Below are 15167 nucleotides of genomic sequence, written 5' to 3'. Positions count from 1 at the left end.
TAGTAGACCCCTGTGTTGCATGTAGTATGAAGACGGTAAAATGTGCTTGACGGGGTTGCATCTGAATAATAGTAAAATCCCCAAATTTTGTTATCCACTTTCCATCAAAGAAACTTCTTCATTTAGCAATCTGAGCTTGTACCGGGTTGTGATCCACCGGGCTGGTTTGGTTGATTTCAGTGGAATTGTGTCAGCAGAATACTTGGTCTTCAGCAGAGCGTGAACTGGAATTTCCTGCAGTTTGAAAATTTTGTTCTGCATTGGAACAACACATCAAATTTCCTTGGAACAAAAACTTTGTAGAAAAATTGCTCACGGGCCAATTGAAACAGCTATTTTTTTCGATTTCAGCCCCCCCACCCCCACTGGCTAATACAGAATCAATTCAGAAAAGAAACCAAAAATGCTCTATTCAAAAAATGTCAAATGGGAAATTGTTTCCATTTTCTCAGCAAAATGTTGTAAAAAATGACACGACCCCTGGAAAATGTAGGGTTGGCCAGAGTGGTTTCTAGCAAGCTGTAGCATATAGCAGGTAAGATCCTAGATAGTAATAGATGGGTTTCTGCACACTGCAGACATCACAGCTATCTGCTAAACCAGGCGGTTAGCATCCGGAGTCAGTAGGTCTTTCCCCTGCGTGAGCCAAATGGGTCTCTATTAACCGCCAGTAGTAGCTTAGCTCTTGCCTTCTGCATTTTTTTTCTTTTTCCTCCATTACCTCCAAAGTAGTAGATGTTTCATGAGCCCTTAGACCAGGGCTACTCAACTTTGGAAGCCCCGGGGGCCACGATGATACTGTCAGTGCATGTCGAAGGCCACAACTTAAGTGTGGTTGCATAGACATGCAAATATATATGCAAATAGCTTCTTTCACTCTGATGGGCATAAATACAAAGATTAAGGCAAGACTACACAACACGCAGGCCCTATTGAAGTCAGTTCTGCTGATATTAATACAATGCAGCATTTACCCCATTTCCACCCATATGATAGCACTTTAATGAGCAATGACAGTCCAGGAATTTAACTACTGGAATGCATCTCAACAGAAGACCGTTTATATCGACTGGTTTTTTGCTTTGGCTCCCACCCACGGGCTGCAAACAAATGGGCCGTGTGTCGAGTAGCCCCGCCTTAGACCTTTCTGTGCTCTTACGTCACAGGCACAGGCAGCAACGCCTGCTACATGGAGGAGATGAGGAACGTGGAGCTGGTGGAGGGTGAAGAGGGCAGAATGTGCATTAACATGGAGTGGGGGGCATTCGGGGACAGCGGCTGCTTGGACGATATCCGGACCGAGTTCGATGTGGCGGTGGACGAGCTGTCTCTCAACTCTGGGAAGCAAAGGTGCGTGTGCGGGGCGTTGAAGAGAAGACCTGGCATGAAGGGATCCCCCTAGCTCATCCTGGGCTGCGCACCAGGGGCTGGGAGGTGTCCCATTCACTTCATTACATGGTACCTGAGCATCTGGAAGGCTCCCCCCGCCGTTTTCTGACCATCATCTCTGCAGAACAGAGAGTGAACCAAGGCCTGGAGCTTGGGATGGCGGTTTGGAGACCTAGCGCTAAAGGAACGTTCCTAAGGGCTTGTCCCTGCTGACACCGGATGGGAGGGAGGGGGTGCCAAGGCCAAGCCCTGGGTGCATCATGTTCCTTTCTCATCTCTGCGTGCCTGCTTCCCACCTGCAGCATGCACAGCTGGACTGGGACGGTGTCGGGGTGAATGCAGTGAGCCCCCTTTCACTGCCCCCCTAGGGCCAATCGGGAGTGACTTCGCACCATTCGCACTGATTTGCCCTCTTGTTAAGTGGCAGGCAAATCCTGCCCATTGTGTCGTGATCCTTGGGAAGCAGGTGCAAAAGTATTTTAAAGGGCAGCTTAGAATTCCTCTGCAGCCCCCCTCCTAGAACCAGGCGGCTAATGCTCCAGCGGAGAAGAGGCCTTTCATGCACCTCTTCTTAGTGCTGGGGGGGAGGGCTTCTCCTACTGAGCACCCTTGAAGTGTTCATCAGAGGATGCAGATACCAGAGCCTGGCCTCACGTGACAACCCCAAAGCGCCCCATTTTAAGCAGCTTCGTACTTAGCTACTGCAGCAATGAAGGGCCTCACGACTGTAAGTGGGTTTATCCTCTCAGTACCCTGCGAGGTAGGGAAGGATCGTTATCTTCATTGTATGGGGGGGAAACTGAGGCAGGGGGGACAAGTCAGTGATTTGACTGAGCTCGGCAGCAGAGCTTGGCATGGAACCCAGGTGTCCAGCGTCCTGGCCCTTTGCCTGGTCTGTCCTTCCTACCCCACGCTGAGAGGTGCCATTTCGCTTCCAGGTTTGAGAAAATGATCAGCGGGATGTACCTCGGGGAGATTGTCCGGAACATCCTGATCGACTTCACCAAGCGGGGCCTGCTCTTCCGGGGGCGGATCTCCGAAAGGCTGAAGACCAGGGGGATATTCGAGACAAAGTTCCTGTCTCAGATTGAGAGGTGAGGCCACAAAGGCGAAAGGGAGGGGTGGGAAAGAAACGGAACATGGATGCAGGAAGATGCTTGTCCCTTTCCTACAGGTGGGTTAGGGTGAATTGGAGAAAGTACCTAATGACATTTAAGCAGAGTCTTGAGTATGGGGGAAGGGTGGAATACATCATTTTTTGTTCACCGATCATTCAAAAATACCGGCACGTTTTTAAAAATTTATTTTAGTGCATGTATTTATTTGTTAGCAAATTGGACAAAAAAATTGCTGTGTGTTTCTTTGCCCCCCAAAGTTTCATTTTACCTGAAACTGAACTTTTTAAATTTGAATTCAAGCCTTTTTGAATTTTAAGACCTTTTGAAAACTGATCTTTGTGAAATGAGCTGGTGAAATGGTTTGGTTTCACAAAATCTGGATTCTGCCGCCTCCTTCACCCCTCCCCCAACACACGAAAATAGCCTGACACACACACACACACGTTGCCCAGTTATGGTTTTAAGCTTTCAGCAGCTTGCTGGATCTTCCTGGGTCCTACCTCCCCTCAGCCCACAGGGTGACCTTACAGAACAATCTCACACTGAGGGTTTTCATGCTGCATCAAAACCAGTCAATGGACAGCAGTGACTGTTCATCCCATATATATATATATATATATATTTACTATCCCATACCTGATGGTTTCTTCCAGAAACCTCTTGCACTCTTGTGTTCCAGTTTGTTGTGTGGTTGCTTAGGGATGCTGCCTTGCACACCCTGCTTGGCTACAATGTTGACCTTTAATTGTTGTGGTTTTTTAAAAACTGTTAACCATTAAAGCATTTGAGGAAGGTAAAACTCCCCAAGAGATTCTGCAACTCCCAAAAATCTTCAGTGTCCTCAGGAGTGACAACTGGATCAAATGAAGTCAGTGGATTTTCATCAGCGTCTCATTTGGTCCAGAATCCTTACCCATCCTTAGGTGCACAGATGAGTTCTGTATAAATAACAAGATAGGTTGACTCCCAAGACTCTGGCTTTGATGCTGTTCCTCTGCATAACCAGCGATAACCAGCCTGCAGGCTGGACACGGTTCACCTGGGCGAGCCACTGCTGCTTATTTACCTGCACGCCCACAGGTACGGGCGTTTGCAACACCCATTGGCTGTGGATCACCCATCCCGGCCAATGGGAGTTGTGGAAAGGGCTGCGGACTGGGACACCATTTCCCACAGCTCCCATTGGATGGGAATGGTGATCCGCAGCCAATGGGAGCTGGCAACACAGGTAAATGCAGTGATAGCGGCCCACGAGGGGCTAAGCCACCACCATCTTACCCCTGCTCTCCATGTAAACTCATGAGAGACAAGGGAATGGCCTGGCTTTTTTGGGTGAGTGCTTTATTCCCGCAGCTCTCGCTATTAACTGTTAAATGTGCACATTCCTCGTGCACTCGTAACCGGTGGCTTTATGATGAATTCACCGCTCGGATAAGGCTGCAAACTTGGCTCGCCGTAGGAAGCTCTGCTGTGAGGAGAAACGGGGGTTTTCAAAGCTGCCAAAGGGATTTAGGTACCAAGAGCCCATTAAAATCCAGTGGGAATGGTGTGTCAATTTTCCTTCATACCTTTTGGCTCTCCTAGCGTACTTGAAATGCAGCCCCTTTATGACTGACTAGATCAGGGCTACTCCACTTTGGAAGCCCCGGGGGCTACAATGATACTCACAGCACATGCCAAGGGCCGCAACTTAAGTGTGGCTGCACATACATGCAAATATATGCACATAGCTTCTTTCACACTGACAGGCATGATACAAAGCACTTCCCACAATGCCCCGGCCCTCCTGGCACCTCCTCCCTGGGAGCTAGAAACACCAACACCCTGTACCCGACTGTTCCAGCCAGCCCATTCGCTTGCATCTTTCAGTGCCCACCCCGCCATTGTGGGGCATGTTCCCAGTGGAGGCCATGTTCAAAGGATAACACCTGCAGGCCGTGTGTTGAACCCGGTATAAATCTAACCTGCACCGTGGGCCACAAACAAACAGGCCTTGGGCTGTGTAGCCCTGGAATAGATCTACCTCTGGGTAGCCAGTCAGCGCCGCTGATCTTAGTGACCAGTAGAAGTGTTAAGTTTGAAAGGCACTTAGGGGGCTCTTGAAAGTTAGACCAACTCCTAGGTCTCTTGGGCATCGCAACATGGGGAGATGCAATCAGTTACGCCCCCTGCAAGCAGTGGGTTGCGCAGAAGGCAGGATCTGGCCTGCAGAAGCTTTTATTACGGGGATGGTGCACAGGAAGGAACAGATCCAGCTTGTCTCTCGAAGCCCAGATGAGAACTACACCTCCAAGGATACCCTATGTCCAGACTGGCCGTGCGTCCGGACGCTGCCCGCGGGGTTTCTGTAGGTTTCTCTCACTTCTGTCCTGCCCTGTCTGTCTCCTCCAGCGATTGCCTTGCCCTGCTCCAGGTCCGCTCCATCCTCCAGCACCTGGGCCTGGAGAGCACCTGTGACGACAGCATCATTGTGAAAGAGGTGTGCACTGTGGTAGCCCGGCGTGCCGCTCAGCTCTGCGGCGCTGGCATGGCAGCCGTGGTGGATAAGATCCGGGACAACCGCAAGCTGGACTTCCTGAAGGTCACCGTTGGTGTGGACGGGACACTCTACAAATTGCACCCTCAGTAAGTGCCCTCGTGTGGGAGTCAGAGATTGCTCAGTGGGCTGTTGGCAGAGATCACAGGCAAGCTGCAAAAGCAGAGATCACAACCAGGGTGGCCTGAAAACTTTTCACCTTCCTTTGGATAATCCGCAAGTATTCGTATCCTTCCGTATTTTTTTTTTCCTCCATGGAAACAAAGAAATTGTTTCACATTGAGATGAAGGAAAAAAGTTCACTTGTTTGGGGTCTGGTTTTTTTTTTTACCCCTTTCTCTTTCCCAGGGAACTGAAAAAGGGGGGTGAGTAGAAGTGAAAAATGAGTACAGTGATTCCTCATTTACCACTATAGATCTGTTTCAAAAAATGATTGTGTTAAGTGAAAACGTGTTATGCGGGGTCAATTTTCCCATTGAAAATAATGGAAAAGTTGGGGGTTGCGTTTCAAGCAGTGGTGTCTGTTGAGACCGGGACATAAGGTTGTGGGAAAAAGGGGACTGGGTTACAGCAGGGAGGGGAGGTGTTTGGCTCTGGGGAAGGGAAGGAGAGAAGAGGGGAGGGGGATTGGGTTGGGAGTTTTCCCCTTTGACGGGTTTGCCGGGACCCGCACTGCATCCGGCGAGGGGGGGTTGCCTGGGAATGGTGTGGCGAGTGGCGAACCCTCCACCACTTTGCAGGGAGGCGGAAGAAGCCCTGCGCAGCCACCGGCAACGGGCCGGCTGGGGAAATTGTGTTATTCTGGGGACAGTCGTATAATTCAAAAAACGTTCCTTAACACGTTTTCGCAATAGCATGATTTTTTTTAAGTGGGCATGTGTTAAATGAGGAATTACTGTATCGAAACCAATTATTTTATTCTGATCAAACATTTTGTCAGAAGTCCATTGAGATTTTTGGTTCTAAATCTTTTGCCAAAAACATGGGGCCATTTTTTAACCAGCCCAAAAGCAGTCGAAGAAATGAATAGGCCAAAGCGGGAAGAAAAAAGTTCCAGTCCAGTAGGTGTTGGAATATGTTCTGTAGGAAGGGGTGGAACCTCCCTTGTCTCAGTCACTTAGCACAGAGCTGGGAGACACACTTGAGAGTAGGGGTGTAAAAGCGTCACCGGTTAATCGATAAGTTGCTGCTCATCGGTTACCAGCACCGGTTACATTCTTCACAGGACTGCTGGGAGCCCTGGCAGTGCTGCAGGAAGCCGCGGTTAACCATCTAACCAATAGAAATTCCACCAGTTACGCGGTGAATAGTTTTGTTTGGATTTTTACATCCCTGCTTGAGAGACCCTGAGACTTGAAGTTCCATGGCATTCGTTTGTGTCTACCTGCAGTGTTCTGTCTGCATTTGCATTCCTAATTGGATCACTGCCGGGTTCAGGAAGCATTTTCCCCACTGCCCCGGGCTGGGTTATGCAGCCAGCACGGTTGTGTGTTAGATCGGCTCTGAGGATGCCATTTTGGAAAGTTCAGAGTTTCAGTCTCCCCAGAGTCAGGGAAGAAGGGAATTTTACCCCATTGGTCCATCACACCGGAAACTCATTGAGCTAAACCCGGCCTGCTCAGCTACCAACCCTGGGGATGTAGTGAAAGGGGTACGGAGGCCAGTGATGCCGCTGCTATATGACCCCATTAGGTTAGTTGCGTTCATGAAGAGTAGGTACCAACTGCGATAGCCCTGAGACTACGTTAGTCCCAGCCAGCAGCCGCGGAGCTTCCTGCTGAGAAGAGGAAGTCCCGTCCCTCCCTAATCCATCCTGGGCTTGTACCTAGAGGCTGTAGGAGCTCTCAGCCTTGCCCTGCCCCGACGCTAGCCAGATTTCATGGGGGGTAGATCAGATTTCATGGTCCATGCTGCGTTTTTTACAGATGTGAATTTGGTAGGGCCCTCGTTGTTGTGTGAGCGCTGGGGAAACTTTTTTTCCCCCTGACTGTCCCCTAGCTGAGCTGAAAATTAACTGAAGCCAAAGTCTAGGGTTGAGATGAGGAGCAACATGGATCGAGAATTCTCACTCCCTTCCTCTTCTTCCGCCCACTGCAGCTTCTCCTCCATCATGCACGAAACAGTGAAGCAGCTGTCCCCGAAGTGCGACGTGACCTTCCTCCCATCAGAAGACGGCAGCGGCAAAGGGGCTGCGCTCATCACGGCGGTGGCGTGCCGGATTCGGGAGGCCGGGCAGCGATAAGAGGGAGTGTCTGGAAGGCTTGGCTTTAACAGAGCAAACCAGCGCACCCCTTTTCACCCCTCCACACACCCTCCTGCTGCTCCTCACAAGCAGACTCTTAGCTTTACTTGGACCACTGAACCCTGGGATGCTGTGCGTTCTACGTTCTTTTCTTAGGAGTTCTAGTGCATGCCATAAACCCACATATCAAGTAAAGCTAACAGTGTCGTTTGGCCGTGTAGCTACATTTCCGGTCAAAGCCCTTCTAGTTCCACCGCAGCCTATTTGAAATACTACATTTCCCTCCCCAGCGGTGTTTGTTCTGTAGTAGTAGAAGGATAATGCTAGAGCAATTAAGACACTGCATTGTCACTTTGCTAGCAAACAGTACTTCCTTGTATATGTCCAAGTCTTGGTATCATCACACTAGAGAGCAAAACCTCCTTTAAGATTGGGTTAAAGGCTTCAGCTAGTCTTCTACCCTGATCAAGGCTGTGTTATTTCCATGAAAGTCATGGTCATTCTCAAAAGCACAGGGTGCAGAATTGAAACCAGTGCATTTGAATCTGTGCCGAAGGATACAAAGTGTCCGTACCGAGCGGTGAGTAATATTAAAGTACCTGCTAGAACGAGTTAAAGTTGTTTCTTTAACGTGACCAGCAGAGCATGTGCCTGGAAATACCTGGGGATTCAGGGTCTAGTCCCACTTTTTCCCCAGCTTCTTCATCCCTAACTTAAATGTTGTAGTTGTCTCGCATAGCCATGGTGCATGCGTGCATAGAAAACACCATCACTTGAATGGTTTATCTTCCACAAACGTGTAAACACTGTGCCCTCACCTGATGTGGTGCATTTGGTTTTATTTTTGTCTGTGAACTAACTCTGAATCTTTATTTGTAACCCCCCTCCCCCGTATAGGTCCCATCTGGATTTATGCACTGTATTTATGTATCAAGATAGCTGGTGTCTTTATGTATATAGTCCCCGGATGGGGAGTGGTTATTCATTAGCTTCCTTTATGTGGCTTGAGAGAACAGCGCAGGAAGCTCGTTTGTTATTATTTAAAATAACGTTCTGGGAGCAGAAGGGAAGGGTTGACACTTCTGAGGACAGATGGGGAAGGGAGTGCCGTCATTTCAGGTATTATATAATACCAGGAGTATAAAAGCCATGTATTGAATGCACCAAAAGAAATAGCAGCGGGCATGGAACAAATTAATTTATTTGTGTAAGGGTGTGATCTTGCGACTTCTGACTCGTGAGAAATCACACCCCGTTGAGGCTAACACGGTCTTAATGCTTCATAGACTGAAGTCACTGGCAAAATTCCCATTGGCGTGAGCAGTGTAGGAGCAGGTTCACCGTTTACTCTCTGGAGTAAACCAGGATTGGGCCTTCCCTGTTTCTTATCTAAAGGACTCAACATTGTATTTTGCAAATCTGTCCTATTCTTATCCCTTTGACAGCAACTGGAGTTTTACTATTGATTCAAACAGACGCGTTTCTTACAGGCCTCCGTCCCAGTCCCACAAACAGAGGCACGAGATTGTGTTTTGCTTGGAAACATGTGTGTTGATAGCAGCACTCACATGCTTCTAGTGTGTGTAGGGGCAGGAGCCCGGGTTACTAGTGGCAAAGAAAGAAAGGCAATTTTTGTCATGCAAAATTTCAAAATCCTTCTGGTTTTCCAAATTGGCACCCCCAAAGCAAACAGAACTGTCCTCATCACTCTGCTTTTCCTGAGAGTGAAACACTTCGCCAACAGAAAACTGTTCAGATAAATTAAAGTCTGCAACTTCTTGTTTCCAAAATTAGCAAATTCATTCACAAAATGTGTGTGTAGAGGAGGGCATGGCATAAATGTTTTTGTAACTAGTTAACACAAGGCAACACATGTCTGGTGGTCTACACATAAAACCCTCAAACTGGCTGTCAGTTTGGAGGGCTATAGATTTGTGTGTGTGTATTTTTGGGGTATATTTTTATACTACTTGAGGTAAATTCTTCACTGAAAAAAAATCTACATTCTAATAGCACCATTTTAAAGCACATAGGGGGTGGGGAGGGGAGGGTCTTGGCATTTTAAATGCTTTTTTTATAAGCCGCAAGATTACAATATAAAATAAATGGGGGAAAAACAAAATTTATGTTTAGCAATAATGTAAGAGAATCATTCAGTTTAATAGAAATTTTAGATGAATTTAAATCAATTAACTTTTTTTTTGGTTAAAGCGCAATAGAAAATGGTCTAATCCAATACCAAGCAGTTGTGTGTGATTCTTTTACTGGGAAGACTAGTAACTGCCTATTAATCAGAGCATTTTGGCTTTGATTCTATCTTCCATACAGTGGAGAAGGTTCTAGCTGGAGGGGAATATTTCTAAACTTGAAGATAAGGGACTGTCCCTGGTGTACAATCCACTAGTCGCTCATTGTGAATGAGTTCACTTTTGTCACAGATGCTTTCTTCGCAGTCCGTGACGGGGGTATGAAGCAATCCCTTTTGGTAGCTGATTTGGGGTCTGGTTCAGCAAAGCTCTTGGACACATGATGCAAGGGCTATAAGCACATGCTTAAAGTTAAATGCATGCTTAAGTGCTCTGCTGATTCAGGGGCTCGGCAGCGTTGGTTTCCCCCTTTCCTTGCAGTGTAGTGGGCCGCGACTGTGCTAAGTGTGTGTTAGTGCCACGCTGGCTCTGGGCGTTAATGATCCCGTTGGAGCTAGTGGCCTTGTCAGTCGTGTGAGCAATAATACAAGGTGCTCACATCCCTCTCTGAGCTTTCTTGCCTGGGCAAGCGAGTATTTGTGCAGCTGGTGGGATTTCTCCCCGGGTAGGCTCTGAGCTTTGTAGAGAGGTGGGAGCAAAGCATTTCCATCTGGGAAATCTTATTTTAAAATCTCCAAGCTGTGGGAGGCCGAGCCAGACTTCCTCGAGGTTGGAATGCCCATCTGCTTGCCCAGGTACAGAGCAATGGGTTGGGAAGGCCGTCTGCAAACTTCCCCAAACTTGGGATCTGGTGTTGATGGTTTAGGGCAGGGGTGGCCAACCCACGGCTTGTGAGCTGCATGAGGCTCTTCACTGCAGAAAGTGTGGCTCACAAAGCCACCCCTGCGCCCCTACAGAGGGCCCCCGGTTCCCTGTGCTCACCGGGTGCAGGGGAGCCGTCCCATGCAGTGAAGCAAAATGGCGCTGGCAAGATGCTGTTGGCTGACGGGAGCCAGAAATGGCCAAAAAACAAACAAACTGGAATTTTCATTTAAAGGAGCAGCGACCTTTTTTTAACTAACTTTTTTTCCCCTTGGTTCTTTGCGCTATGTCCACCACTAGTTTGGCTCTTTGCCTGTGACGGGTTGGCCACCCCTGGTTTAGGACCCGTCTTTCTTAAAAACACTGCCTGTTTATACCTTCTTGTACAGCTTCTTTGGGATGCACTTGAATTTAGCTGTCCACTTGGACTCAGATGCAAACCTGATTCTAACTTGTTCACATAAAAAAAAAATTATACTTGAAACATACAGATCATCTCCAGACCATGTAACTGCAAATCTGCCTTTGGCATGTGGCTCAGTTGCGCCTATTCAGAATGTTTTCTGTTTGCTTTAAGAGTATAGTGTGTGTACCTTTCTGTATCGAAAGAGAAAGCATCGGTGCATATAGAAAGCTGCTGTCTTACCATTACTTCCAGCTTAGGAGCTAGGAGAACCTGATTAAGAATTTATAGCTGATGGCAGGTTTTTCAGGGGGTCGTTGTTCTTGGTTCAGAAGCTGGCTGGTGTGAAATGGAACTCAGACCTATAACAAAGCAGGATTGTAACTTCTAAACCAGAAATTACAATGGGATGTTATTTTTAATGTGTGTCAAAATGAGAACGGCAGATCAGATCATGTAGACAGGCATTGATTCTCAACACTGCTCTCTTTCCTCCAGGAAGAAAATGTTGTGATGCGTTTCAGGATGGGTCTTTCTGTTCCCTTTAAGATGTATGTTCTTTGTACTCTTTGAAGTAAAGTTTATTCACTTGGCTGGTACCTTGGATGAAATTTGTATTTGGCAAACTTTTAAAATGTTGTGCGTGGTAGGGAAAACCGTAACACACACATCTAACCTAGATGCAAATTATTGTGAAATTTGCCTTTAAGTAACTTAATATTCCCTCTAATTGTTTCCATCCACGTACAGATTCTTTTCCATCCATGTGTGGAATAATTTTTTGTGTGTACCGAGGCATGTGCAAGTGTGCACCACCAGTAGAAATGAAAACCTCACTGAGGGTGCTCTGCTAATCAGCTGGGCAGTATTTATATCTTTCCTGAGTGGCTGCACAAGTACACAGCTTACTGGGGACACAGCTGATGTCCAATAAGTCACTAACTGGTAATAAAACATTTGAGAAGCAAACCAGTCCAGTGGATAATAGGACTCAGAAGACCTGGGTTCTTGTCCCAGTTCAATCACTGATTCTTTGCATAAGCTTCTCTCAAGACATACTGAATACCTCCACAACCCCAACTGGACTCAGCTGGCTTTGTGGATGTTGAACCCCTTCAAAAATTAGGTATTAAAAAAAAAAAAACCTGCTTCATTTTCCCCATCTGTAAAATGGGGGTAAAATTCTTAAACTTTGGTCAATAGATTTTTGAGATCTATGGGAGCAAAGTGCTAACAAAAGAAAGAAGCATCATTATTCTTTATTGCTTTAAAGCCATCGTTAAAGATGGGCGTTGCCTTTGAGAGGTGACCGTGTGTTGCAAGATACACAGTATATTTCGGACAGAGGTTATTTCACGCTCTTCCAATAGTTCTGTAAAATGTGAGTGAGGCCCAGAGACCGTCTGGTTTTGGGCTGAAACAAAGAAAAGTGCATCTTAATGAGGTTGTCAAAATTAGGCTCCTTAGGGGGCAGGAGGAGATTTGATTTCAAGCCAAAGATCGCTCCGCTAGTAGCAGAAATGACTGACTGTCGATTTCAGCTGTTCTGTGATTGTGTTTACACTATTTATTTTTAGTACTTTGCTGCAATACATAGGAGTCCTTATTTTTGTACTTTTCATACCAGTTTTCTTAGTGTGGTGGTGTACTTCCAGCTTCCCCATGGCACGATGGTTACTCCTACAAATAAAAACGGTTCCCCAAGACACGACTTTACCTTGTCTGGGCTTGTTTATTTCTTTTCAAATAATTGCACAACATCTGAATCTCATCTCGTACCGAAGGCCACCTTTCCCAGCGATCCACACCGACCATCCTCCTTGTCTTTGTTGATGCTGGCTGGGACTCTCTGAGCATCCAGGCCCGCCAACGCAAGATGGATTTAGTTACATTAGAATCACAGTAGGAGGCGGGAGGACTTGAGAAAGCAGACGCTGATTACAACCCATGGACCGTTAAGTGCTGCTCCTGGTGTTAGTACACATCAGGTGCATAAAGAGAACCTACTTACACACGTCTAGCCCCTCCAATCCAAGGGTTGCTTAATCCCTGATAGGCCACTTAAATGTTTCTAAACTACGGAAACCAAGACAAGATGGAGGGTGTTGGCCCTAGTTTTGATTGATGCACAGAGGAGGCCTGGAATGTGACACCCCTCCCCCATGCACCACACACCCACACTTGCCCTGCACTCTTCATTCTGGTGTAAATCAAGTTACTCTAATACCCTGGTGTCAGCATGAGGATCCTTTTCTACTGCCCTCAGCAACTTCAGCCATCACACACACCCTGTAATTTGTAACGCAGGAGGTGGCGGGACAGAGGCAATTAGATGTCCGGGCACAAGCCATTCATCACTGCCACTGTTGTGGGAGAGCGGAGGGGAGGAGGGTGCCAGCAGCTGTGCAAGTACTTTCTCTTCACTCCCTGAAAGGGGAATGGAAAGAAAAGCAAGCCACCTCCCGGTATGCATGGCTGCTGCCCCATATGCACACTCTCCTGAAATGGTGCCTATGGGTTCAGGAGCCAGCCCTGGCAAACCCTGGCACAAATTAACCACTGAATGTAGTGGGAAAACGGTCAAAAAAACAGACCCACCCAAATGATCAGTTTGGCCACCAGAGGGCGCATTTGCACTGCCGTGGAAGTTGTTAGCAGCCCGATGTGGCCTCGCCTGTCAGTGTTTGGTGCACAAATCTGTTTGGCTGAACTGTCTTCAGGCAGCCCTACCCGGAGAGCACGGCTTTCCTGTGTGGTACGAAGAGGAAGAACATTTCAGTGGTCGTATATTTAACTGGCTCTGGTTTCCAGTGGAGTGTGCAAGACTTGGTCAGTGCCTGCAGCTCTCATGATAAAACTTCTCAGGCGGTTGTGGGGTGTGACTAGACGCACTGAAGTGGCCGTCCCTTGCCACTGCTCCAGACATGGCCCTAGTCTTCATGGCCCATTGGTTTCATGGCAGCCTGTCCAGTGTCAATTTGACAATCCTGTCACTGCATGCTGTCAATCCGCGTATACCATTGGGGCCACATTTTGTGGGGGGAGCTACTTTTCAAGTGCATGGAAGGGAAATATTTATTCCTCTCGTCATACGGAAGAGAGCGGCGGCCTGTGCATTGTCGTGACTGAGCTGTATCTCCTGAGCTACCCTGGCAGTGACCACTACCAAAAGAGGTGTGCTTTAAAACCCTGATGGAGGAAGGGACATGGAATTTATTTTTCATCTCAGGATTGGTCAATACCCGGTGTGGAATTGGCTAGCTACGGCAAAGTTAAAATACCTTTGTCTCCTTTTCACATCAACAGAGCTACCTCAGCGTAACAAACGCTTTGGGTTTTTTGCACTAAAGACAAAACCTCCATCTTTGTGAGACCTCCCTGGAAATTGCAGGTCTCTGCAGGCTGTAACTGTCGTGTGGTTTGATTTTAGATCCAAGGGAAACCAGGACACTCCAGAGAGACTTAACCACTCGCTTATTTATTGCAAGCTGGAAGCAGTTAATATAGTTGTTTAAATGTAACAAGTCTTAAAAGCAATTACTACACAATTCAAACCTTAAATACTATAAATTCTAAAGCAATTACAGCCTGTCCCCTAGTTACGAACGAGTTACGGACCAAACACTTGGCCATGACTCGAAGTGTTCGTAACTCGGATCCCATTGAGTTACATGGCGATCGCGCTGTTCGTAAGCGTGGATTGCGTTCATAACTCAGGGACCGCATTTACGACTGCTTTGGGCGTAAGAGAGGATGGTCATAAGTGGAGGTGGTCGTAAGTCGGAGACCAGCTGTAATACAGCACAAAGCAATGCAAAAGCAATTAATAGAAGATTATTATAATACAATAATTAAGCCTGGTTTGCTTATATGTCACTTGTATGCTACCAACAGTACCAGGCAGGAGGTCATGGTCCCTTTGATTCCCACCCATCAGGACCCCATGCACTAACGGACCCAGTGTGAAGGATCATAGAGCTGGAAGAGACCTCAGAAGGTCATCAAGTCCAGCCCCCTGCTCTAGGCAGGACCAATTCCAACTAAATCAACCCAGCCAGAGCTTTGTCAAGACGAGACTTAAACACCTCTAAGGATGGAGACTCCACTACTTCCCTAGAGAACCCATTCCAGTGCTTCACTATCCTCCTAGTGAAATAGTTTTTCCTAATATCCAACCTGGACCTCTCCCATCGCAACTTGAGATCTATTACTTCTAGTTACAAGCAGGACATGTGGATCAAATCCTGCTCCCTCCTTCCCTTTGATTATCTTTCCTATACATAAGAACATAAGAATGGCCATGCTGGACCAGACCAAAGGTCTGTCTAGCCCAGTATCCTGTCTACCGACAGTGGCCAGCACCAGGTGCCCCAGAGAGGGTGGACTGAAGACAATGATCAAGCGATTTGTCTCCTGCCATCCCTCTCCAGCCTCTGACAGACAGAGGCCAAGGACACCATTTTATCCCCTG

At 47.4% G+C, this 15167-nt stretch overlaps 1 protein-coding gene across 1 annotated transcript in view; it reads left to right on the top strand.

The window, feature by feature from the left end:
• LOC102447192 (hexokinase-2) overlaps nt 1-12407 on the top strand; it is a 61735-nt gene extending 49328 nt beyond the window's left edge. The window contains exons 15-18 of the mRNA XM_075911086.2: nt 1167-1350; nt 2328-2483; nt 4899-5132; nt 7141-12407. Coding sequence (XP_075767201.2) covers nt 1167-1350; nt 2328-2483; nt 4899-5132; nt 7141-7285 — 719 coding nt within the window. The 3' untranslated portion in view covers nt 7286-12407. The remainder of the gene's footprint in view (nt 1-1166; nt 1351-2327; nt 2484-4898; nt 5133-7140) is intronic.
• Nucleotides 12408-15167: the final 2760 nt, after the last annotated feature.

This window comes from Pelodiscus sinensis, chromosome 28 (genome assembly GCF_052426305.1).
Source record: "Pelodiscus sinensis isolate ZL-2025 chromosome 28, ASM5242630v1, whole genome shotgun sequence".
In the NCBI taxonomy this organism is placed as follows: domain Eukaryota; kingdom Metazoa; phylum Chordata; order Testudines; family Trionychidae; genus Pelodiscus; species Pelodiscus sinensis.
This window is presented reverse-complemented; position numbering and strand designations above follow the sequence as displayed.